This window comes from Salmo trutta, chromosome 15 (assembly GCF_901001165.1).
Source record: "Salmo trutta chromosome 15, fSalTru1.1, whole genome shotgun sequence".
Classification (NCBI taxonomy): Eukaryota; Metazoa; Chordata; class Actinopteri; order Salmoniformes; family Salmonidae; genus Salmo; species Salmo trutta.
The window spans coordinates 41,488,065-41,515,000 of NC_042971.1; the positions used below are offsets into that span (position 1 = coordinate 41,488,065).

General features: G+C 41.1%; 1 protein-coding gene across 7 annotated transcripts; it reads right to left on the reverse strand.

Moving 5' to 3' along the window:
* Window positions 1–266: 266 nt before the first annotated feature.
* Window positions 267–26,936, reverse strand: LOC115149076 (uncharacterized). Of its 7 annotated transcripts, none has more exons than XR_003866785.1 (13): window positions 23,090–23,986; window positions 21,316–21,480; window positions 20,931–21,062; window positions 20,788–20,829; window positions 20,323–20,407; window positions 20,042–20,116; window positions 19,015–19,081; window positions 8,585–8,751; window positions 8,029–8,147; window positions 7,408–7,516; window positions 6,459–6,573; window positions 3,402–3,517; window positions 267–3,305 (listed from the first exon to the last, which is right to left on the reverse strand). XR_003866785.1 is itself a non-coding variant. In XM_029691582.1 (11 exons), exons 6-11 carry the CDS (start codon window positions 20,359–20,361, stop codon window positions 2,884–2,886), a joined length of 834 nt encoding a protein of 277 aa, XP_029547442.1. In that variant the 5' UTR covers window positions 20,362–20,407; window positions 20,788–20,829; window positions 20,931–21,062; window positions 21,316–21,480; window positions 23,090–23,172; window positions 26,524–26,936; the 3' UTR covers window positions 267–2,883. The 7 variants fall into 7 exon arrangements, 3 of the variants coding, with proteins under 3 accessions (XP_029547442.1, XP_029547443.1, XP_029547441.1); XR_003866786.1 differs by having other exon boundaries at window positions 6,459–6,646; XR_003866787.1 differs by lacking the exon at window positions 8,029–8,147.

Consider the following 26,936-nt stretch of genomic DNA (forward strand, 5'->3'; position numbering starts at 1 on the left):
GTGACAAGGCACCTAACCTGCTGGCTTCATAATGTTTTCTTGTTTTTGATGTTAACCTGCCCTGGGACTGCAGACGGAAATTAGCTGCTAGCTAAATCTGATACAATACCTTTTTTCTCAAGTGTACTGAGACTAATGCTTCTGATGTACATTGTCCTTGCTCAAATAAACTCACTAAATAAACTCAAATAAATAAAAGGAAACATCATGCCTAGGACCCTGGGACTGAGAAGGCATGGGAAAACATATTCAGAGATTCAGAGATGTTCAGGGCGAACTTGATTTATTATAAGTGGTGCCATCAACATAAGCTCGTATAGGGGTGAAGAGGTGCAAATCCCCCCCCCCCTCACACACACACACACACACACACACACACACACACACACACACACACACACACACACACACACACACACACACACACACACACACACACACACACACACACACACACACACACATTGATATGAAGGTTAACGCCACATTTGATTCTTGTTCAAAGTTACAGTTCTAGGATAAAACATATATAAAAACAAACAATGATGTGGTAAAAGTGGTACAGTAAATGTTATTATGTGTTTAAGACCATTATATCAATGCATCTAAATGAGATCTATACATGAGGCTCCATTTTGCAAATGCAAAATAGCACTGAACTGTGCAAAAACAAAACAAACATTTTAACTCACTATATGCAATGTGATTTACGTTGGTCATTTTTCTTTCGCGATAAAAGTGAGAAGTAGGCGATTACTTATTAACCAGATGTTAACTATACAGCAGGAATATGCACACCATACAATCACTTTCCAGTATTTGGAACTCAGTTTGGATAATATTCCATCGCAGGTATTTATATTGTTACAATTATTCTATTTTTGTTTTTGTTTACAAAACAGAATCCAGCCCATGAAAACTGAAATAAATGTGTGTGTTTGCCCATTAACAAGTTGTGCATCTTATACCTAATTTGCCTCACATTTTGTTGTTTTTACTTTTTCACTGACAGGTTATCACAGCCCCCCCAGGAAACACACACATCACAGTGATGTCAAGATGTCTGGTCCTTATTCATAATGCTTCTGTATAGAAAATGATTAAGGTTATGAATCCCCACTCAGTTGGAGGAAGTGCTCTGTCTAAGTGGTTTGAGTGCCTGCATTCAATCTGCACCATCCAACTGGGCCAAAACTGGTTGAAGCAATGTTGTTTCCACATCATTTCAACCCAAAAAATAAATGTGATGATGTTGAATCCATGTGTAAAAACGGATTTGATTTGCAAAAAGTCATCAATATATGATAATTTCGTAATTTTTTCACCCAATTCTTTACCTAAATCCAATGACATGGTGAAATGTTTTCTTGATTTCACGTTGAATTCACCTTAGATGACAACTCAACTTAAAGTTAATCAAAATTAGACTGATGTCTGTGCCCAGTGGGATCCTTCATTGACTTATTTTATAACTTAGCAATAAATACACACGAAGAGGGGGGTGAAATAACCCAGGATGATCTACATTCTGATAGCCCATTACAAAACACCAAATGATGAGCATTAACAATCAGACATCTGAGTCCTCACCATGTGATAGGTTTGTGGCATTTTCTGTTGGTTCCAACATTTTATTCTACCACTGGAGGAGCTCTTTTTCGATCAGTTTTGCATCTAAGTGGCCATTCTTGCTGTCACTTGAGTTGAAGTATTCTCTCACAGTATTTCTGACAGTTGCTAGCAGTTTTATTCTAATAGTGTGGCTGATTGCACATGCGGTTTTGTGGCTGATTGTGCTTGCAGTCTTGTGGCTGATTGTGCTTGCAGTCTTGTGGCTGATTGTGCTTGCAGTTTTGGCATGAGTTTTAGATGATGTGCGGGAGAGAGGGGTGCATCCACCACCCAACTGTCCAGGGACCACTTCACCACGGTGAATATCTGTTTTGGCCTTTGATCCTTTCTTGTTATTTGCAGATTGTCTGGTTGACACAGACTGCAGGACCAGTGGAGTGTTTTGACCATAGAACACTGTCTGGGGTATGTGGAGCTGCACACTTTGGGTCAGCAGTTCCACATTTTCCTGATGTTCTCTCCCTGTGTTAGATACCAGAGAGACTCCATACTCTTCCACAGATTGATCAGACTGTTTTTTTCACCAGCATTCTGTTAGAGGAGGTGTAAAATGTAATTTTCGTCCTCTTTACCTCTTCCTTCCTGACAGCCAGTTTTTTTATATTTCTCAGCTGTATGTGTGCAATGGATGTTTCTTTGGTCTGCCCTTTTGACTCTGACGTCTTGAACACTTTATCCTTCTGGCTCTGGTGCACCTGCTCCCCTCTCCAATCAGAGAGAATCCTTTCACTGTCTGGTTGAGAGACAGGGCTTTGACTATACTCACATTTTAAACTACAGAGGCTTTGGGTGAGCATCTGGTGGTCTTCTCTATTCTGAATGCTAATAGAATGGCAATGCTTCTTGTCTCCCTTTCTCTCATCAGACCCATTATACCCGTCCAAAACCTTGGGTGCCTGAACAACTGCCGCTGGGAATGTCATGCTCCAATCTTTTGGGAATTTCTTTGGGGTGTCTGGAGTGAGAGGGCGTAACTGTGCCGACATGCCGAACAGGAAGGGGAGGGAGTTGAGCTCGTTGGGAGAGGACACAGAGATGGTGCAGAATGAGAAGGCACTGTCTATGGAGCTCAGAGAGAAGGTAGATGGAGATGTGCCTGTGGAGGACAGGCTGGAGAAACTGGACCTGTTGGACACGGCCAGCCTCTGGGCAGGGTGCCAGAACCTAGAGGCTACACGAGGGGACCTCCAGAAGGCATGCCTAGACTTGCTGCCACCTACCCTGGAGCTGCTGTCCCCCTTTAGTAGCCCCTTAGTGTGGGATTTGTGTGTGTGTTGGGAGTGGTCTGCAAGAGGACATCACTGCTGCATCACAGCTGGACTGGCGGGCAACAGGAGTGTAGAGCTGGCTGTGGGACCCCAACAGGGGAGAGCTTAGACACACAATGGGCTCTGAGGAGCAGCGGGCTGAGTGAAAACTTTGTGTCCCCATCAGGGAGCAGATAGACCCACTGGAGAGGGAAGACATTAAGTCTAGATTCCCACAGCTATAAGCACTGTCCTCAGTCACATGTTGCTTTTTCAAGGAGTCAACCTCATTCAGAAGCCCCAAAATCTCTTTCAAGACCAGTTTCTCCAGTGGCAGGAAAAAAGGTTCCCTGTTAGGAGAGTGAAGTCCTTCTTGCTTCTCCCAGTCCCAATAATCAGACGAGTTGATCTGCTGGTAAGACTCCACTGAAAGAAAAAACACAAAAAGATCAAAATGAGAGCACATGGTTACCATGAAAATGCTAAAATAGTGTAGAAACACTTATCTAACATAGATCTCACCCATGACATCCTCTACGGTTCCTTGTTCATTCTTTGGCTCAGTAAAAATTGCACTCAACATCTTCACCAAAAATGGCTGGGGTGTTTTAAATGAGATGTTGAACGAGAGCTGCAACCTGCATGGGAGACATGAAAAACGAATTGAGGCAGAAACCCTTAACAAATAGGAAGCACAGGAGATGAATGTACACTATCTGCTCATGGATGATAATTATATTTTTCGCTAGCTAAAACACCAGAGTCATTACTGGGGTCCAATGAAAAGTACTTTCAATTCAATATATTATACCAACTTCCACAGAAACAACTTTGATGTGTTGATGTGTTTAGAACTCTTGAGGACTGTTTTTATCTTGGTGATGTTTCACAGCAACACAAAGGTCAAACACTAGATCAATGTGCTGACGTTTAATTGGCATAATAATTGTGTAGGCCAAATTGTGTTGCAGACAACAATGTACCAGCTAGACTGTTTTTCATCCTCTGCAAATTAAACTTAATACATTTCTTAGCCTTGACATCATGTTGCTCTTTAAAATGATTATTTTAGCAGTAAGCTGCAGAAGAGATAGAAAATGAAGCCTATTCCAAAAGCAGTACCAAATACAAACGGACAATTTCAGCATATCAGTGGGGTCTGAAATTATAGACAACCTTGATAAAGATGAGCAAAAATGACTGTATAAAACAATACTGAGCAATTGTAAGCTAAAAAAAAGGGAAATTATATTAATACTAATACAATTGCTGAGAGAAAGATTTTGTTTAACAGGTAATAATTGTTTTTCTTAAAAAGGTAGGGGTCAAAATGATTGACATACGTAAATATCCTTATAAATAAAGTAGTCAAAGTGTAGTATTTGGTCCCATATTCCTAGCACGCAATGAGTACATCACGCTTGTGACTCTACAAACTTGTTGGATGCATTTGCAGTTTGTTTTGGTTGTGTTTAAGATTATTTTGTGCCCAATAGAAATTAATACTAAATAATGCATTGTGTAATTTTGGAGTTAATGTTATTGTAAATAAGAACAGAATACATTTCTAAACACTTCTACATTCATTTGGATGCTACCATGATTACAGATAATCCTGAATTAATCATGAATAATGAAGAGTGAGAAAATTGCAAAGCGTTCAAGATCATACCACCAAGACATGCTTACCTCCCCTGTCATTGGTAATAGGATGCATTCTTTTGTGTGTTTCATTGAAGCCTTAATAAAATATTATTAATTTTACTATATTTATCAAATAGAATAATAGTTAACATGCTCACTCTCATATTATCTTTCAGAAGTAGTTGGGTGCTGGGTCCTTATAGTCCACAGTGAAAGACATGGTCAGCACACAATAGTACTCTATGGATATTTTCTAAGTACCATAATCATCTTAATTCATTTATTTCTCTGTGTACAAAATACAGAGAAAAAATGCAAATAAATAAATTATTCAAGATTTATGGTACTTATAAAATATCTAGTGGTGCACCGATACATCATTTTTGGGCGATACCAATATCCGATATTTTCCTTGCCCCAAAAAACTATATCGATACCGATAACTGATATTTAAAATTTTAGTGGCCTTTTAAGCATTCTAGTACAGTTAAATAGTTAACACACCGGTCTAAGGCACTGCATCTCAGTGCAAAAGGTGTCACTACAGTCCCTGGTATGAATCCAGGCTGTATCACATCCGGCCGTGATTGGGAGTCCCATAGGGTGGCGCACGGGGTTTCGCCGTGGTAGGCCGTCATTGTAAATAAGAATTTGTTCTTAACTGACTTGCCTAGTTAAATAAAGGTTACACACACACACACACACACACACACACACACACACACACACACACACACACACACACAGACCAAAACGTTATTTTGTTGGCATTTACATATGTCCCCATTACCAGTAAAACATAATCAAAACCTATTTATTTCACTTAATTGCTGTGCTGTTTCATTGTTCATTTGTTCAGTCGTTTCATTCTCAACCAGAATTTCATCATACATGTCAAGCAGTGAAGTTTCAGCTTTGTTTGTCCGTGGCCTCTCTTCCTCAGTGCGCACTGTCACTTTCCGTTTCCATCTTGTCCAGCTGTGTCTGTAACATTTCACGTAAACCCTGTTTCTTGTCTGCATCGAAGTAGCGGTCCTTGTACATAGCAACGAGCATGATGGCGACACAGTAAAGAGAGAATGCCACCGAATCGCTTGTTCACTGCCTGTGTCAGCAGTTTTGTTGAGCAGGCGTTTCAATGCCATGACAGAGGGTATCATGTCTGCTGCAGGTCCAGTTGATGAGCTTATTTCTCCAGTCAGTTGTTCGAATGGAGCTAGCTAGTGTGTTCATGTTTCCAAGTTTCAAACATGTTCTCAAATGCCATTGAAATGGCATCAGCGGTATGACAACCAGCATATTCATGAGCATGCAATACGACTTTCCTCAGTGCAAAATTCTCGACGACCCACTGTGCTGTCAGACTCAGCATGCTCATGGGGCTGATATTGCTGGTCCAAATGTCAGTTGTGAAGCTAATAGCACTGACGCTATTACTATGTAACTCCGGTAGGGTAACATCTGAAAAATAGCGCATTTGGTAGTGTGTACCGGTGCTCGACCAGTCGGCGAAAGCCAACATTACTCACGACAGAGAACGGTTGATTGTCAAGGGCAATGAATTACATTATCTTGGCATTAATAGATTTCACCTTTGAGTTGTCTCGCTGAAATGTCCCTCCTCTTTCAAATGACTGCTCGACTTGTTGACTGCTCGATCCACACAGCAGACATTGTGGGCTAGGTTAGGAATGCTGTGTTGCATGTGTAGTGCAAAATTTTATGTGGCGTCATTACGTCATGTAATGAGGGCCCCACCACATTATATAGGTATGCACGTTAGCTTTGACATCGATTTTGCACATCGGCGTTAAACTAGACTTCGGGCCGATGCCAATGTTGGCATTTTTAGCTAATATCGTCCGATTACGATATGTTCACAAATATATCGTGCATCCCTAAAAATATCAATAGGGTATCCCTCAATAAATCTACCTTTTTAGTGGACTGACTCTCCTCCTCTGGCCCAGTGGGAACAGGCAGCCACAGCATTGGGAGCGATACAGAGGGCCAGGTTGAAAGAGTTCATCTGGTTCTCCTGCGAGCGTTCCTGCATGTGGTACAGAAGAGTGAACAAGTAGCGGAGCAATGTAACATTATCCTCTGGAAGCTGGCTCAGTAGTCTGAGGGTACAGAAAATGAAATACCGTTAATACCCCAAGGGCTAATTGAGGCTAGTAATGTAGAGTGGCTGATGCACACAATGATTCAAACCTGTGGCTGGCAGAAAAGCTAACTAAAATGACATATCAAACAATAGTCTTTAATAGAGGTTAAATGCCCTCAATATAATTCATCCAATAGTTTTGAATAACACACAGAACTGCCATGCTTGTTTTTGAATTCCAATAGCATTCTCAGCACTTCATGTCCTGTTTTCAAAGTCATTCAAGATCTCTATCTCATTTTCCTTAAAAAACACAGAGCACATTCAACAAATCATGAAGAGGGAGATGTATTGATATATTCTTCCCCAAGTAAAGTGATTGTAAGTACTGTGCAGAAGTGGAATTTACAGAGAAAGACTAAAGAATGTTAAATGAACAGGACATAACACATAACCTAATATGGCTCATCGTTACCCAAATATTCCCTGTCTATTACATTTCTATTCATCATGTAAAGAGCCGTTGAAATAAAATTATTCCACTCCCATAGAATAGGGAGACACTGGACAATCATTCAAGAGGAAAAACCTAATAAAAACATAATTGTAACCATATCCGTTATATCAGAGGTGGCCAACCCTCCTGGAGAGCTAGAGGGTGCAGGCTTTTGTTTCATCCCTGCTCTAACGCACTTGTCTTTCTTATCAAGGACCTGATGAGACCTAATTTATTTTACCCAATAATCTTTTGTTGAACATAATGTATTTGTGTCTCACCTTTTTATAAACTCAATCTTTTCCTCATTATCTTCAGCCTCCATGACCTCCATCCACTTTCAAACAAAACAGTACTCAGCACACTGCCAGGGAGGTTGCGCAGAAAGTCCTGTTCATTCAAATATAGTAGTCTTAGCAATCAAAATCCATATAGTACTATAAGGGCACAAGGCAAGACCCAAATACAGACACAGGAGGCAGATGGTTGAGCTCCAATATTTATTATAACAAAAGTGGTAGGCAAAAGGCAGGTCGGGGACAGGCGAGTCCAAACAGTTCCAGGCGATAGGCAGGCTCGAGGTCAGGACAGTCAGGGGTTTAGTAATCATGTCCGAGTCCAAACAGTACAAGGGGATAGGCAGGCTCGAGGTCAGAACAGGCAGAGTGGTTAGGCAGGCGGATTCTGAGTCTGGACAAGCAAGGGTCAAAACCAGGAGGGCTAAGAAAAAACAGAGACTGGGAAAAAGGAGCTAGGAAAAAACGCAGGTTGACTTGGCAAAACAAGACGAACTGGCACAGAGAGACTGTTACTGTTACTGCTGTCCATAATATTTATGCTTAAAATCCTATGCAGGCTAGTAAGTAATCGAAAACACAAGTGAGACTTCAGACAGCACTTACAGTGATGACTGATGCAGCTACAAACACAGATTCCCCCTCCAGCTGAACACTGTTGCCGGAGTTCAGTCTCTCCTTCAGCTCTCGGCATGTCTTAGCATTGGCTGAGCGCCGGAAGATCCCTGTAGTTCAGTTGGTAGAGCATGGTGTTTGCAACGCCAGCATGGTGTGTGCAACACCAGGGTTGTGGGTTCGATTCCCACGGGGGGCCAGTACAACATTTTTTTTGGTATTTTTTTTTAAATGCATGAAATGAAATGTATGTATTCACTACTGTAAGTCACTCTGGATAAGAGCATCTGCTAAATGACTTAAATGTAAAATGTAAATGTAGTGGTGGGGCCCTCGTGGTACAACAGATAGAGCAAGTCCTGTATGAACAATAGACAATGGACCAAACATAGTTTGTAGCCACAACTAGAAGCTGTGAATAATTTGCCCAGCATGATTGATATTATCCTAATTTGCCCATCATGATTGTTATCTCAGCAGCTTTCCCAACAGTAGAGAGTACAGTAATACTTTATAATTTTTCATATTTGAGCAGACGGCAACTCACCATGATGGGTCTGGGTAGGTTTCCATAACGACAGATGGACAATGAAAGACCAAATAGCTTGTGAGGAGTGGTGGGGGAATCAAGATATCCACCTGCCTGGCTGCCATGTCTTCTCAGGGCCCAGTCTATCAGAGACCTCTTTCTCTTTATGTGTTTCTGATTTGAATCTGATGGAAATTATGAACAGCAAATTCTTTAGAAACTCTTTGACTGACAGATACGTGGTTGTCTAGGTAATGAACAGACATAAAGAATGTTTGATCCATATTAAATCAAACCTGGTAGCAGACAAACCTACTGTACATTGCAGAAAAAAGGATTAAAACAGAATAAATAAATAAATGGGAATAAATAAATGCTATTCCCAGAAAAGAAACACAAAATGGTTTTAGGTGCTCTATACAAACCTTTTTTAAAGGTTCAATAAAGAAATGTAATGGACCATAAAAAAAGTTTACACAGTGTCTTTGGAAAGTATTCAGACCCCTTGACTTTTCCCACATTTTGTTAAATTAAACATTTCTCTCAGCAATCTACACGCAATACCCCGTAATGACAAAGCGAAAACAGGTTTTTGATTGCAGTCCACCTGCAGTAAATTCAAACGATTGGACATGATTTGGAAAGGCACACACCTTGATAGTGCATTTTATTTTATTTTTTTATTTCACCTTTATTTAACCAGGTAAGCTAGTTGAGATCAAGTTCTCATTAACAACTGCGACCTGGCCAAGATAAAGCAAAGCAGTGTGACATAGACAACAACACAGAGTTACACATGGAAAAAACAATAAACAAGCCAATAACACAATAAACAAGTCAATGACACAGTAGAAAAAAAGAAAGTCTATATACAGTGTGTGCAAAAGGCATGAGGAGGTAGGCAATAAATAGGCCATAGTAGCGAAGAATTACAATTTAGCAGATTAACACTGGAGTGATAAATGAGCAGATGATGATGTGCAAGTAGAGATACTGGTGTGCAAAAGAGCAGAAAAGTAAATAAAAACAGTGTGGGGATGAGGTAGGTAGATTGGGTGGGCTATTTACAGATGGACTATGTACAGCTGCAGCGATCGGTTAGCTGCTCAGATAGCTGATGTTTAAAGTTGGTGAGGGAAATAAAGGTCTCCAGCTTCAGCGATTTTTGCAATTCGTTCCAGTCACTGGCAGCAGAGAACTGGAAGGAAAGGCGGCCAAATGAGGTGTTGGCTTTGGGGATGATCAGTGAGATATACCTGCTGGAACGTGTGCTACGGGTGGGTGTTGTTATCGTGACCAGTGAACTGAGATAAGGCGGAGCTTTACCTAGCATAGACTTATAGATGACCTGGAGCCAGTGGGTCTGGCGACGAATATGTAGCGAGGGCCAGCCGACTAGAGCATACAGGTCGCAGCGGTGGGTGGTATAAGGTGATTTGGTAACAAAACGGATGGCACTGTGATAGACTGCATCCACTTCGCTGAGTAGAGTGTTGGAAGCTATTTTGTAGATGACATCGCCGAAGTCGAGGATCGGCAGGATAGTCAGTTTTACTAGGGTAAGTTTGGCAGCGTGAGTGAAGGAGGCTTTGTTGCAAAATAGAAAGCCGATTCTAGATTTTATTTTGGATTGCAGATGTTTAATATGAGTCTGGATGGAGAATTTACAGTCTAGCCAGACATCTGCATGTCAGAGCAAAAACCAAGCCATGAGGTATAAGCAATTTTCTGTAGAACTTTGAGACAGGATTTTGTAGAGGGAAAGATCTTGGAAAGGGTAGCAAAACATTTCTGCAGCATTGAAGGTCCCCAGAACACAGTGGCCTCCGTCATTCTTAAATGGAAGATATTGGAACCACCAAGACTGAGCAATCGGGGGAGAAGGGCCTTGATCAGTGAGGTGACCAAGAACCCAATGGTCACTATGACAGAGCTCTAGAGTTCCTCTGTGGAGATGGGAGAACCTTCCAGAAGGACAACCAGCTTCATATCACTCCACCAATCAGGACATGTCTCTGAATGTCCTTGAGTGGCCCAGCCAGAGCCTGGGCTTGAACACAATCTAACATCTCTGGAGAGACCTGAAAATAGCTGTGCAGCAACACTCCCCATCCAACCTGACAGAGCTTGAGAGGATCTGCAGAGAAGAATGGGAGAAACTCCACAAATACAGCTGTGCCAAGCTTATACAGTGAGGGAAAAAAGTATTTGATCCCCTGCTGATTTTGTACGTTTGCCCACTGACAAAGAAATGATCCGTCTATAATTTTAATGGTAGGTTTATTTGAACAGTGAGAGACAGAATAACAACAACAAAATCCAGAAAAACGCATGTGAAAATTTGTATAAATTGATTTGCATTTTAATGAGGGAAATTAGTATTTGACCCCCTCTCAATCAGAAAGATTTCTGGCTCCCAGGTATCTTTTATACAGGTAATGAGCTGAGATTAGGAGCACACTCTTAAATGGAGTGCTCCTAATCTCAGTTTGTTACCTGTATAAAAGACACCTGTCCACAGAAGCAATCAATCAATCAGATTCCAAACTCTCCACTATGGCCAAGACCAAAGAGCTCTCCAAGGATGTCAGGGACAAGATTGTAGACCTACACAAGGCTGGAATGGGCTACAAGACCATTGCCAAGCAGCTTGGTGAGAAGGTGACAACATTTGGTGCGATTATTCGCAAATGGAAGAAACACAAAAGAACTGTCAATCTCCCTCGGCCTGGGGCTCCATGCAAGATCTCACCTCGTGGAGTTGCAATGGTCATGAGAACGGTGAGGAATCAGCCCAGAACTACACGGGAGGATCTTGTCAATGATCTCAAGGCAGCTGAGACCATAGTCACCAAGAAAACAAATGGTAACACACTACGCCGTGAAGGACTGAAATCCTGCAGCGTCCGCAAGGTCCCCCTGCTCAAGAAAGCACATATACATGCCCGTCTGAAGTTTGCCAATGAACATCTGAATGATTCAGAGGACAACTGGGTGAAAGTGTGAGACCAAAATGGAGCTCTTTGGCATCAACTCAACTCGCCGTGTTTGGAGGTGGAGGAATGCTGCCTATGACCCCAAGAACACCATCCCCACCATCAAACATGGAGGTGGAAACATTATGCTTTGGGGGTGTTTTTCTGCTAAGGGGACAGGACACCTTCATCGCATCAAAGGGACGATGGACGGGGCCATGTACCGTGAAATCTTGGGTGAGAACCTCCTTCCCTCAGCCAGGGCATTGAAAATGGGTCGTGGATGGGTATTCCAGCATGACAATGACCCAAAACACACGGCCAAGGCAACAAAGGAGTGGCTCAAGAAGAAGCACATTAAGGTCCTGGAGTGGCCTAGCCAGTCTCCAGACCTTAATCCCATAGAAAATCTGTGGAAGTTTCGAGTTGCCAAACGTCAGCCTCGAAACCTTAATGACTTGGAGAAGATCTGCAAAGAGGAGTGGGACAAAATCCCTCCTGAGATGTGTGCAAACTTGGTGGCCAACTACAAGAAATGTCTGACCTCTGTGATTGCCAACAAAGGTTTTGCCACCAAGTACTAAGTCATGTTTTGCAGAGGGGTCAAATACTTATTTCCCTCATTAAAATGCAAATCATTTTATAACATTTTTGACATGCGTTTTTCTGGATTTTTGTTGTTGTTATTCTGTCTCTCACTGTTCAAATAAACCTACCATTAAAATTATAGACTGATAATTTCTTTGTCATTGGGCAATCGTACAAAATCAGCAGGGGATCAAATAATCAAATAGTTTTTTCCCTCATTGTAGCGTCATACCCAAGGCTCTATGCTGTAATTGCTGCCAAAGGAGCTTGAACAAAGTACTGAGTAAAGGGTCTAAATACTTATGTAAATGTAATATTTTGTCATTATGGGGTATTGCGTGTAGATTGATGAGGGAGAAAAAATGTTTGATGAGGGAGAAAAGACGTTTGAGAACCACAGTGGCATCCTTTCACTCCCTCCTCTCTACATTTTCCTCTTCTGTCTCTGCTGCTAAAGCCACTTTCTACCACTCTAAATTCCAAGCATCTGCCTCTAACCCTAGGAAGCTCTTTGCCACCTTCTCCTCCCTCCTGAATCCTCCTCCCCCCCCCTCCTCCCTCTCTGCGGATGACTTCGTCAACCATTTTGAAAAGAAGGTCGACGACATCCGATCCTCGTTTGCTAAGTCAAACGACACCGCTGGTCCTGCTCACACTGCCCTACCCTGTGCTTTGACCTCTTTCTCCCCTCTCTCTCCAGATGAAATCTCGCGTCTTGTGACGGCCCGGCCGCCCAACAACCTGCCCGCTTGACCCTATCCCCTCCTCTCTTCTCCAGACCATTTCCGGAGACCTTCTCCCCTACCTCACCTCGCTCATCAACTCATCCTTGACCGCTGGCTACGTCCCTTCCGTCTTCAAGAGAGCGAGAGTTGCACCCCTTCTGAAAAAACCTACACTCGATCCCTCCGATGTCAACAACTACAGACCAGTATCCCTTCTTTCTTTTCTCTCCAAAACTCTTGAACGTGCCGTCCTTGGCCAGCTCTCCTGCTATCTCTCTCAGAATGACCTTCTTGATCCTACTCAGTCAGGTTTCAAGACTGGGCATTCAACTGAGACTGCTCTTCTCTGTGTCACGGAGGCTCTCCGCACTGCTAAAGCTAACTCTCTCTCCTCTGCTCTCATCCTTCTAGACCTATCTGCTGCCTTTGATACTGTGAACCATCAGATCCTCCTCTCCACCCTCTCCGAGCTGGGCATCTCCAGCGCGGCCCCCGCTTGGATTGCGTCCTACCTGACAGGTCGCTCCTACCAGGTGGCGTGGCGAGAATCTGTCTCCGCACCACGTGCTCTCACCACTGGTGTCCCCCAGGGCTCTGTTCTAGGCCCTCTCCTATTCTCGCTTTACACCAAGTCACTTGGCTCTGTCATATCCTCACATGGTCTCTCCTATCATTGCTATGCAGACGACACACAATTAATCTTCTCCTTTCCCCCTTCTGATAACCAGGTGGCGAATCGCATCTCTGCATGTCTGGCAGACATATCAGTGTGGATGACGGATCACCACCTCAAGCTGAACCTCGGCAAGACGGAGCTGCTCTTCCTCCCGGGGAAGGACTGCCCGTTCCATGATCTCGCCATCACGGTTGACAACTCCCTTGTGTCCTCCTCCCAGAGTGCCTAGAACCTTGGCGTGACCCTGGACAACACCCTGTTGTTCTCCACTAACATCAAGGCGGTGACCCGATCCTGTAGGTTCATGCTCTACAACATTCGCAGAGTACGACCCTGCCTCACACAGGAAGCGGCGCAGGTCCTAATCCAGGCACTTGTCATCTCCTGTCTGGATTACTGCAACTCGCTGTTGGCTGGGCTCCCTGCCTGTGCCATTAAACCCCTACAACTCATCCAGAACGCCGCAGCCCATCTGGTGTTCAACCTTCCCAAGTTCTCTCACGTCACCCCGCTCCTCCGCTCTCTCCACTGGCTTCCAGTTGAAGCTCGCATCCGCTACAAGACCATGGTGCTTGCCTACGGAGCTGTGAGGGGAACGGCACCTCCGTACCTTCAGGCTCTGATCAGGCCCTACACCCAAACAAGGGCACTGCGTTCATCCACCTCTGGCCTGCTCGCCTCCCTACCTCTGAGGAAGCACAGTTCCCGCTCAGCCCAGTCAAAACTGTTCGCTGCTCTTGCACCCCAATGGTGGAACAAGCTCCCTCACGACGCCAGGACAGCGGAGTCAATCACCACCTTCCGGAGACACCTGAAACCCCACCTCTTTAAGGAATACCTGGGATAGGATAAAGTAATCCTTCTAACCCCCCCCCTTAAAAGATTTAGATGCACTATTGTAAAGTGGTTGTTCCACTGGATATCATAAGGTGAATGCACCAATTTGTAAGTCGCTCTGGATAAGAGCGTCTGCTAAATGACTTAAACGTAAATGTAAATGTAAACCACTCATTTAGACAACAGTTCTTAAAAATCTCTTAAGGATGCGCCCCTTTTTCTTTTCTTCAATTTTTGCCTAAAATGATATACCCAAATCTAACTGCCTGTAGCTCAAGACCTGAAGCAAGGATATGTATATTCTTGGTACCATTTGAAAGGAAACACTTTGACGTTTGTGGAAATGTGAAAGGAATGTAGGATAATATTAAACAATAGATATGGTAAAAGATAATGCAAAGAAAAAAACCAAACATAATTTTGTATTATTTTTGTACCATCATCTTTGAAATGCAAGAGAAAGGCCATAATGTATTATTCCAGCCCAGATGCAATGTACATTTTGGCCACTAGATGGCAGCAGTGTATGTGCAAAGTTTTAGACTGATCCAATGAACCATTGCATTTCTGTTCAAAATGTGCCTAATTTGTTTATTAATAACTTTTCATGTTCAAAATTGTGCACTCACCTCAAAAAATAGCATGGTATTATTTCACTGTAATAGCTACTGTAAATTGGACAGTGCAGTTAGATTAACAAGAATTTAAGCTTTCTGCCAATATCAGATATGTCTATGTCCTGGGAAATGTTCTTGTTACTTACAACCTCATGCTAGCCGCATTAGCCTACAACTGTCCCATGGAATGGACACCGATCCCGAAGAAGTTTTAATTGAGACACAAGCCCTTACCAAATGTTTCTCTTCGGCCCATGGGAAAATGTGTAGAATTGTAGGAAGACACTGTTGCTGGCCATATTCAACGTTTTTTTTCAATCCCTTTCGCACATTCTTCAGATGTAAGTGGTATATTTTTAAAACTCTAAGTACAAAATTCTAAACTGATAACCCACGTAATGCTCCCTATTTTATGTTCAGAACCTTCACACATCTTTCACCCCTGCAAAATAAAAGTTCTCTGTGAAATACCATGAGACTATTACATTTAAGTCATTTAGTAGACACTCTTATTGACAGCGACTTACAATTAGTGCATTCATCTTAAGATTGCTAGGTGAGACAACAACATATCACAATCATCTCATGTACATTTTCTCTCAACAAAGTATTTATCAGCCAAGTCAGTGCTTGTGGATAAAAGAGGTGCCAGGGGCGCCGTGAGAGTTATATTTTGTTTAGTCACCAATAAATCATGTAATGATAGCAAAAAAAAAAAAATAGCAAAAAATACAATAACTGTTATTTTGTCCTGAATAGAAAGAATAGTAGATGGTAAATATAATTTCCATACAGTATTTGACTAAAACACATTTTATTTAAAATAAATTCAGCAGTATTGTAAACAAATTACAAGAAAATCACGTCAAAAGTCAAGTGAATACTTAGACATTTTTAAAAGAGGATACTTAGATGATCTGTTTGGATTTTTGTGCTTAGAGTTGTGAAAATGTACCACATACTTGTGAAAATTGCAACAAAATGATTGAAAAAAACTGTTTATACAGTACCAGTCAAAAGCCTTGATGACAGCTTTGCATACTCTTGGCATTCTCTCAACCAGCTTCATTAGGTAGTCACATGGAATGCACTTCAATTAACAGGTGTGCCTTGTTAAAAGTTAATTTGTGGAATTTCTTTCCTTCTTAATGCGTTTGAGCCAAGTAGCTGTGCTGTGACAAGGTAGGGGGGTTTACAGAAGATAGCCCTATTTGGTAAAAGACAGAGTCCATATTATGGCAAGAATAGCTCAAATAAGCAAAGAGAAATGACAGTCCATCATTACTTTAAGACAAGAAGGTCAGTCAATCCGGAAAATTTCAAGAACTTTCGCAAAAACCTTCAAGCGCTATGATGAAACTGGCTCTCTCTCTTATACAAAAGAAACAAAACGACAGCAAACAGTTCCGTCATGCAACATACAACTAAACGGAGAACAACTACCCACAAAAACTAAAGGAAAAAAGGCTGCCTAAGTATAGCTTCCAATCAGAGACAACGATAGACAGCTGCCTCTGATTGGAAACCATACCCGGCCAAAACATAGAATACAAACAGAATGCCCACCCTCTATCACACCCTGACCTAACTAAACAGAGAAAAAACAGCTCTCTAGGTCAGAGTGTGACAATTCCAGGTAAAGCTGGCTGAGAGAATGCCAAGAGTGTGCAAAGCTGTCATCAAGGCAAAGGGTGGCTACTTTGAAGAATATTTGTTTAACACTTTTTTGGTAACTACATGATTCCATATGTGTTATTTCTTAGTTTTGATGTCTTCACTATTATTCTACAATGTAGAAAATAGTAAAAATAAAGAAGAACCCTTGAATGAGTTGGTGTCCAAACTTTTGACTGGTACTGTACATTAACTAGGTACTACCTAGTTTTGGTTCAGTAGTTATCAGTTTTGATCAGTTTAATTAAGTGATATTTAATTGTATTGTTAATAAATAACAAGAAAATCATATCAAAAGAAAAGTGAGTTTTGCATTTTGTAAAGCAGAGACTTAGATTGAATCTGTGTCCAAATTGAAAGAGTAATTTGGTGCAGTGAACAAGTGACTTTAATTTTGTTTGTTGTACTCAGTCAATTGAAAATGTGCTTAGGGGTTTGAAACATGAGCCATTTTGATGATCTGTTAAGATTTTTGAGCTTAGAGTTGTGAAAATATACCATATACTTGTGAAAATTGCACCAAAGTGATACAAAAAAAATGTAGTGGCATAACACAACAAATCAACTGGAATGGCACTCCCGTTGCACAAAAGGAGCAGTGAGCAAACCACACCCCAAAATATTCGAATGAGCCTCCGTTCCTACATGTTAATTATAATTTAAAGAAGAAAGAGTCATTATGGTTGCACATAGAACTATCACCTTTGCAAAGAAGCATTGATGAACCTTGTTTTCTGAGTATGCAGATACAGACAGGGACAATACAGCTACAAAGGCATACATGGGAAGACATGGATGTGAGCACTAATGGCTGGTGGAAAAAGTAAAATACTTGAGTCTTGCCATAAATTGTTTCTTAGAAAACTTTTGCATTACAAGGCAGCTACTGAAAACACCCTTAAAAAGGCACAATGCAGATAAAACACCATACATGTTTTTTCAGGTACACTTTTCACATCGGTGCATTCCAAATGACCTGGCTGAATAATTTATTTGGCCTTTGAGAATACATTATTAATTTTAAAGAGCAGCAAAAAGCTTAGTTATAAAATCATTTGTATAATTATTTACCCACAATGTTGTGTTAAGACAGAGAGACTGTGTGCTATACCTCCAACAAGCAATGGCACATTTAAAACAGTAATTATCCAAATTACAGGAAGCAGATTCCGATAACGTCTGTAGAACTACATGTGCTAGCGTGACAGGAAGTTATTTACTATCTCCATTCTAAGTCAACCACTTCCGTAAAGAGGGTTAGATAATTGATGTGTAAAAAGTAGAAAATGTTCAACAAAATGCACTGAAGAAAATGTTATTTTCTATCCCTGTTGTGTATATCAATGGAACTTGTTAAAAATCAATATATGCTAGTGTCTCTCTCTCTCTCAAGGTAGAGGCTCCCATCTACAGTCAGGATGTTGTTGGTGACTGCTGAGACTTGGCAGTCTGTTTCCCTCTAGGAGTTTAGGATAATACTGAAGGGATGCTCATGACCTGACAGACATGACACATGTAGATCTGATCAAATCAGGTTTTTGTGTAGAATTGGAGAATGCATTCACTCACTGCTTCTACCATTTCTGTTTAATCATGAATGATGATGTGGCCTGTATGGTCAAGTGGTTAGTGCTGTTGCTCCTGGTACATGTAGGTTTGAATCCGGCCTGGTAATCTATCATCAGCTTACTATCTATTCAAATAAACCAACAAAATTGAAAGGGATGGGAAGGAGTCAAAAGGCAAGGAGTCGAGAATTTAAAGGAGCCATTAAATGATGCTAGAAACATGTTGAATCACACGCCCCTTACAATTACATGGGCTTAAAGCAAATATTAGATAAACATGGTTGCAGTCTTACCAATCCTTTGCAATTTTCTTTTGAACTGAGATCACCTACAATTCTCAGGGTACATTTTGTTGCTGTTGATTCAAATGAGGATTGACTAAATGATATTATTTTCTACCAGTATTGTCTTGAGACAATGAGGTATGTGCCCTTTAGACAGAATAGCATGCAGTTGTATGAGGCATTCCTTCCAGACACACAAAGGCCCCCATCAATCCTTTTTTCCGATCCCCTAGACTCTTAAATATGCCTTGGCTTTCTAGAGAGGCTCCTGTAGCCATGTCGTCAGATTACAGTTTGAAGTCACAAACCCTACATGTGAACACACCATGGATGAGTACGGACCGAAAACCTGCCCAACTGAAATATTGGTTTGCTTTGGATAATCCCTTGCCTACACAGAAACACTATGGTCTAAAACCAGAGCCAAGCCAAGTGTGCCTCCATCCTGACTGTGTTTGGAGGTGTGTTTCAGTGCAAAGTGATAGTTCTGACACATTTCCTCACCAATAAGAGGGTATGGGGCTTCCTCTCTCCCTGAGACAACCCAGAACCGGTAGTCAGTGGGTCTGCCCTGTGGAAATAGAAAAATACAATTATGTTTAGGAGGAAGAAAGGAAACTCAGCGATATCTACACCCCCAGGAATGGTCAGAGTGTAACGATCATCTGAAAGAGGGGACCAAGATGCAGCGTGGTGAGTGTTCATATTGAAGTTTTAATAATACAAAACACTTGAACATAAGACACAAACGAACGCCAACAGTTCTGTCAGGTGCAAACCACACAACAGAAACAACTACCCACAAAACCCCAAAGGAAAACAGGCTGCCTAAGTATGGCTCCCAATCAGCGACAACGATGTACAGCTGTCCCTGATTGAGAGCCATACCAGGCCAAAACAAAGAAATACAAAAACATAGAAAAAAGGACATAGAATGCCCACCCAAATCACACCCTGACCAAATTTAAAAAGAGACATAAAAAGGCTCTCAGGTCAGGGCGTGACACAGAGAAAGGAAATGCCATTTGAGAGCACAAAATGTTGTCAATTATTCTTGTTCCTCTTGTGATACTCTTCTGGCCTACTCTAAAGATCTATGAGTAAAAATGTAGGCTAGTGGTAGCGGAGAATGATCTAAACTCTAAAGAGCAAACCTTAAAAAACAAATAATTTACTTAAACATGTTGCAACAGGTGTAACATTGCAGAGCTTGGAGAGCTTGAGTCTAGGTCAGGGCTCTCCAACCCTGTTTCTGGAGATCTACTGTCCTGTAGGTTTTCGCTCCAACCCTAATCTAGCGCACCTGATTCTCCAGGAACAGGGTTAGAGAACCCTGATCTAGGTCATGCATGATTATCTTCAACTTGAAAAAAAATAATAATAATAATATATATATATATTATTCTATAATGATAGTATTTGTTTTCTTAATACATAATACAAACAGAAAATACATACAGCAAAAATATGGATTACATCTAATAATAGAGCTAAGACATAATGACTACATTAACTAGTGTCAACAACTCACAGTGAGTCTTAACTGTTGGGTGAGGATCCTGATGACTTTGTCAGCGTCGTCTTTATTGTCCACATTCACAGTTGTCTACATTAACACAAAACACAGATACTTCCTTCATATTCTTATAGAATTGGAAAATATTGTCTGAGGTTACTTGAATAAATGTCATGTTAACTAGGAAAAGTCATACATTCATTCAATGTATTTCATTTAGAATTTGAAGTTTTGAGGGAAATGGTCAATAAGCATAGGATAAGCTGCAGTAGTTGTAGATGAGTGAATTCCCTTACCATTGCACTAGTTCCAATATTCATGAGAACAACCTTCATGGTTAGATTGCTGGGATATTCCACTTTCTTGGATTTGGTGATGTGCCTATGGCAAATAGGCATGTATTAGTGCTATACATGTCTGATATCTTAATGTGCCTGCATCAGATAGATACTTAATCCTACACTCTTAGTGCAAAAAATTGTTCCAACAGGGTTCTTCGGATGTCCCCATAGGATAACACTTTTTAGTTCCAGGTAGAACCCTTTTGGGTTCCATGTAGAACCTCTGTGAAAAGGGTTCTACATAGAATCCAAAAGGGTTTTTACCTAGAACCAAAAAGGGTTCTCCAACGGGTTCTCCTATGGGGACAGCCAAATAACCCTTTTAGGTTCTAGATAACAGTTTTTTTTCCTAAGTGTCAACATTTAATTTCAGAAGTAATTTTTATATTGTACACCTGGGTTTTGTAAGTATTTCCTTACCATTGTAAAGCTGAAAGTCATTTCTCCTTTGTCTCAGATGAACTGATTGGGAAAACAAAAGTCATCTTTTTTCCCCCCCAAGTTAATGTTCATCTATTTTTCTGGCAATTGAAAAATTGATTTTAAAGATTGGAGTAGCCTACCTGAGAATAGGCCAGCCAATGACAAATGAGTTCTTTGAGGTCAGTTTTCTCTCAGCAACCTCTTCCATGCAAGAACCCAACCACATCTCACACAGCCTCACACTCTACTTCAGTTTGAGGCTTGAGGAAGACCTGCAAGACAACAGGGTAGATAAACCCCTATCAGCTATCTAATCAGGACAAAATACAACAGTAATTGCAATCATCAATTACACATTATATATATTTTAAATTAAAGTGCCCCTCTCATCCTAAGATGATCCAAATCTGCACAATTGACATGAAGGACAAAATGCTCACTTCTAATATCCCATTGTTAGTTCTCATCTATTCCTATTCATCTTGTTCAGTAAGTGGACATTATTTTTAGATGCTGAGGACTAACTTTGATTTAGTGATGATGAGTGTGTCACTGAAAAGGAACAAGTGTCTCTCTTGGATCTGCAGTCCAGTGCTGAGCTGCATGTGCTCCTCCATCACAAACTCTGCACTCTGGGACGTTCGGCTCTGGATCAGCCGTGCTCTTGGTGATGGGACTGGGACGCCATCCCTAAAGACAAAAACCACTCTGTAAAGGCGATATCATGTCTCTGGCAATGATTCAGTTAATTGTACTTTTAATTGAATTGAATCCCCTTGGGTGACTTTGCCTTGAGTCTCCCATCAAACAGGCATTTACAATACATTTATCACATTGCACAAAAAACACACAGGGGTTACACTCTTTGTAGGGGTTACATATTTGAATAATTTAACTATTTAGATGTCTGATACTCATGGGAATGCATGGCTTCTGGGCACCGGTTGTATATAAGTGCCTGTTTTATTTAAATTTCATTTTAAATAAATAATTCAATGTCCAACAAATATGACTGTGTCTGATCTGACAACTTAAATACTGCCTAAGGACAATGGAACAACAACGGAGCTCCCAGTAGCACACAAACATGTCAAATGACAATGAATCATTTAGTATCAATGTTGAAATCACTATGATTGTTGCTGCAAATACAAAAGCATGTACTACAGTAATGGTTATCTGCCTTGAAAATGTTCTTAATTTGTACATGACTGTGAGACAAGAAAGGGCACAGAGAGGGAATCCAGTCGTCTACAGAATGAAGTGTGGATTGATAGCCATCTTTTGTAAACCAAGCCAACCAAAAAGTAGATAGAGACTAAATTCTCTTCAATTTTTATAGGAGCTAATCCGAGATGGCAATAGCCCCACGTGCTGTGTTTCAAAGGGGCTGGTTGTGTTACCCCTCACTGTTTATCTGCCGTTACCATGATAGAGAAGCTCTGAGGCCAAATAAAGGCAGGAATTCTTTGCAGATGGCAGCGCTACAGACCTTGGGACTGTGGAGTGCAGTGTGCGTTATGCATCACTGAGACAGTGAGCTAGAGCAGGGCTTGGAGAAGACAGGAGGGTCGAACATGAAAACAAAATGTTAGTCACTGCACATCTCAAGGGCAGTACAAACGTCTTTGGAGAAACTAGATTGATGAAACTGAGAGTACAGAAAACCACACAAGCCTATCCATAGGTTGTATGGGGCGTATGCATTCTTCTGGTGAATACTAACAAAACATACCTTATCGAGTATGACATGATGTCGTTCAATAACTCCTCACAACATAAGTCTATCACTAGTCTGCTTCGAGTTTGCTTTCATGGCAAATGCAGCAGCAGGGCCTGTGCAAAGCTGACATCAGTACAAGTATTGTATTACGGAACAATAACAATGGCTGGAAATGAGACTTGTTATTATGTCAGATGAGACCGTGATTATGCCTAAACAGTGAGTAAACACAAACAGTCACTGACATGAGACGAATGGATCTGTTAATACAAATAGCATGAGTAAAAAGGGGAAACAAGCCTGGAGACGAGTGTGTAGACAGACAGACAGACAGACAGACAGACAGACAGACAGACAGACAGACAGACAGACAGACAGACAGACAGACAGACAGACAGACAGACAGACAGACAGACAGACAGAACAGACAGACAGACAGACAGACAGACAGACAGACAGACAGACAGACAGACAGACAGACAGACAGACAGACAGACAGACAGACAGACAGACAGACAGACAGACAGACAGACAGACAGACAGACAGACATGGTTGGGCACTGTAAGTGGCAGTACTCTTCATATGGCCCTTCGGTTTGCTGAAGGCCTTTGTCATGGCTGATTTGCCAGTGTTTTCGCTGAAGTGTTGTCCTCATTTTCTGTGAGAAAAAACATACATTTTTCAATCAAGGATGAGATAAACAAATCATTCATTCCTGGAGCCAAAAGTGGCTTGGTAAAGGGATAGTTTACCCAAATTAACAACATTAGATGATTCCCTACCTTGAAAGTATTCTATGGAACTTGAGAGACTGTTTACATTTACATTTGACATTTCAGTTATTTAGTGGACGCTCTTATCCAGAGCAACTTACAGTTAGTTAGTGAATTCATCTTATGTTGGCTTGGTGAGACAACCATATATCTCAGTCATAGTCAGTACATTTTCCCTCAATAAAGTAGCTATCAGCAAAGTCAGTGCTAGCACGAAAAGTCGAGTGTCAGTTGATTTTTTGTGGTGTGTGCCCACAGACCTACAGACTGCATTTGTTACACTGCCACCAACTGCTAACTTTACCAGTTTAATTATGCTTTAATCCTGCTTGTGGAAAACAATTCTTGAGAGGGGATCATGATTTCATTGTTATTAATTATTGTCATTATTTAATTACACACATCCAACCTTCAAAGTGATTGGGTTGTGTTTCATAATAATTTGGTTTGCAGTGACCTTCATATAATTTTGCCAAGGAGAACCTTGATTTGACTATGCACTGTAATTTAGAACACGTTAATGCAGCAGGAAAATAAGTTTGCAGTCAGTGACAGAGAAGTAAAGAAATCTGAACTGCAGACTACACTCTCTCTTGGCTATAATTGAAAAATATACAAGCCAGCAGGCACAATTTGGGCGGCAGGTAGCCTAGTGGTTAGAGCGTTGGGCCAGTAACCGAAAGTTTGCTAGATTGAATCCTCGAGCTGACAAGGTAAAAATCTGTCGTTCTGCCTCTGAACAAGGCAGTTAACACACTGTTCCTAGGCCATCATTGTAAATAAGAATTTGTTCTTAACTGACTTGCCTAGTTAAATAAAGGTTAAATAAAAACATCATACTGATGTTATTTGTGGTGCAGTCAGGCAGTCACTGACAATTTTGCCCACTGGGTAGAGCCCATTTAAAATTGGTATTACTAGGAATTGATATCTGTAGGCCTACTGTGCACATGGTTAGTAGGGCTGGGACATTATACGTTTTGCGATATTCATTAGTATCGTGGCAAGGAAACAAAACAAAACAATAAAACAACAAAACAAAGTGTTAAAACAAATAAAAATATATTTTATATTTGAGATTCTTCAAATAGCCACCCTTTGCCTTGATGACCGCTTTGCACACTCTTGGCATTCTCTCAACCAGCTTCATGAGGTAGTCACCTGCAATGTATTTCAATTAAGGTGTGCCTTCTTAAAAGTGAATTTGTGGAATTTCTTTCCTTCTTAATGCGTTTGAGCCAATCAGTTGTGTTGTGACAAGGTAGGAGGAGTATACAGAAGATAGCCCTATTTGGTAAAATACCAAGTCCATATTATGGCAAGAAAAGCTCATATTAGCAAAGAGAAACGGCAGTCCATCATTATTTTAAGACATGAATGTCAGTCAATACAGAACATTTCAAGAACTTTGAAAGTTTCTTCAAGTGCAGTCGCAAAAAACATCAAGCGCTATGATGAAGCTTGCTCTTATGAGGACCGCCACAGGAATGGAAGACCCAGAGTTACCTGTGGTGCAGAGGACAAGTTCATTAGAGTTACCAGCTTCAGAAATTGCAGCCCAAATAAATGCTTCACAGAGTTCAAGTAACAGACACATCTCAACATCAACTGTTCAGAGTAGACTGGTCAAATTGCTGCAAAGAAATCACTACTAAAGGGCACCAATAATAAGAAGAGACTTGCTTGGGTCAAGAAGCACGAGCAATGGACATTAGACCTGTGGAAATCTGTCCTTTGGTCAGGAGTCCAAATTGGTGATTTTTGGTTCCAACCACAGTGTCTTTGTGAGACGCGGGGTGAACGGATGATCTCCACATGTGTATTCCCCACCGTAAAGCATGGTGGAGGTGTTATGGTGTGGGGGTGCTTTGCTGGTGACACTGTCTGTGATTTATTTATAATTCAAGGCAAACTTAACTAGCATGGCAGCCAACAAGTGCTCAGCATATGTGGGAACTCCTTCAAGACTGTTGGAAAAGCATTCCTGGTGAATCTGGTTGAGAGAATGCCAAGAGTGTGCAAAGCTGTTATCAAGGCAAGGGTGGCTACTTTGCAGAATATTTGTTCAACCCTTTTTTGGTTACTACATGATTCCATATGTGTTATTTCATAGTTTTGATGTCTTCACTATTATTCTACAATGTAGAAAATTGTAAAAAATAAAGAAAAACCCTTGAATCAGTAAGTGTTTTAAAACTTTTGACCGGTAGTGTATATAGAAATGTATGTTAGTGCATCTCATAAAGTACAATAAAATATAATTCTAGCACTGCATAACTAAATAAATAACATGTTTTGTCCATAGCTGTTGGAAAGCAGCATGTGGGATGGATGGTGAGGGCTTCCTTCACTCCACAGCTGCCTAGCAGAAGAAGGAAACAGATGCACCCGTCTGTATTATTAGCCCATGGTGATAGAGCTACACAATCTGTGGGGTCCAATCTCTTGGTCCAATTGGATGGGAACAAAAATATAAATATTGATACACTTGCTATGTATTGTGTGCTGTGCAAGTATTTTCTATGGTATTGCACATCTCTGTCTATATAGGACATAATTTACATTTGTTTCATCCACCTCCATTTTGTCTTGATTTTTTAAAATGAAAGCCAATATTTGCCTCTGTAAAGGTCTGTTAATGTCCATCTGCATTATTATCATGTAGAACTTAGCTTTCCCATTGGACAGTCCAGCTTGTATGCAGTAGATGTTCACACTGATATTTGTTGAGGGATTTCAGTGTCTTCTCCAACCATATATAGTGTAGGATGGTGTATTCAATTTCAACCTTGGATCCTCAAGCCCAGTGATGTAAAGAGACCACACACAAGTTCCATTAACATGATAGGTAAGTGAAGGGATAATACATTGAGACTGTCATTGTCGACATACATCTAAGTTGTTGGACAAGTTATGTAAAAGCCTGATACAGCTTTCAGCCTGATTTACAGAAATGAGTACAAAACATGAATCTACATTCTAAACATGAATCTACTCTTTGTCAAATAACCTTGAAGATGTAGGTGTATCCTCTCCCTCTTTCTCTCTCTCTCTCTCACACACACACACACACACACACACACAGCATTTTGCTACACTCGCATTAACATCTGCTAACCATGTGTATGTGACCAATAAAATTTGATTTGATTTGATTTGATACACACACAGTGAATTGAGATAGCACATTACCTACTGTAGAACATTAAAGACAATGAAGTAGGATTAGTTCTTACCTTCTCCTTCTCTTGAATACTTGGCTCATTGCGGTTTACTTTGGGGTAGGGGCCAGTGCTTTGTTGAGGGATCATCTTTTTCAGCCCGGAAGGTCACAAACGAAGACACATACTGTAATGGCCTAGTGCACTTCGATGCTGCTGTTCACTACAGAGGAACATTTAAAAAGTTTGTAAAAGTCTTGCAGAGAGGTAGCAAGCAATCAAAGTCACACTTTGCTTGACCAAATAATTGGTTTGTGCTGACAGCCCTCTACAGTTGTACCCTTTTCCCAAACCCCACTGCTTTCTGGGCTGGGCCTCCCTCTTTCCTCCTCACTGACTAAATAAGGATATCCCAGCCTAGTCTCCTCACACTGTAGGTTGGGGCAGACAGTCGGTCAAGAGGACCTTCTCAGGCTACAGTTCATTAC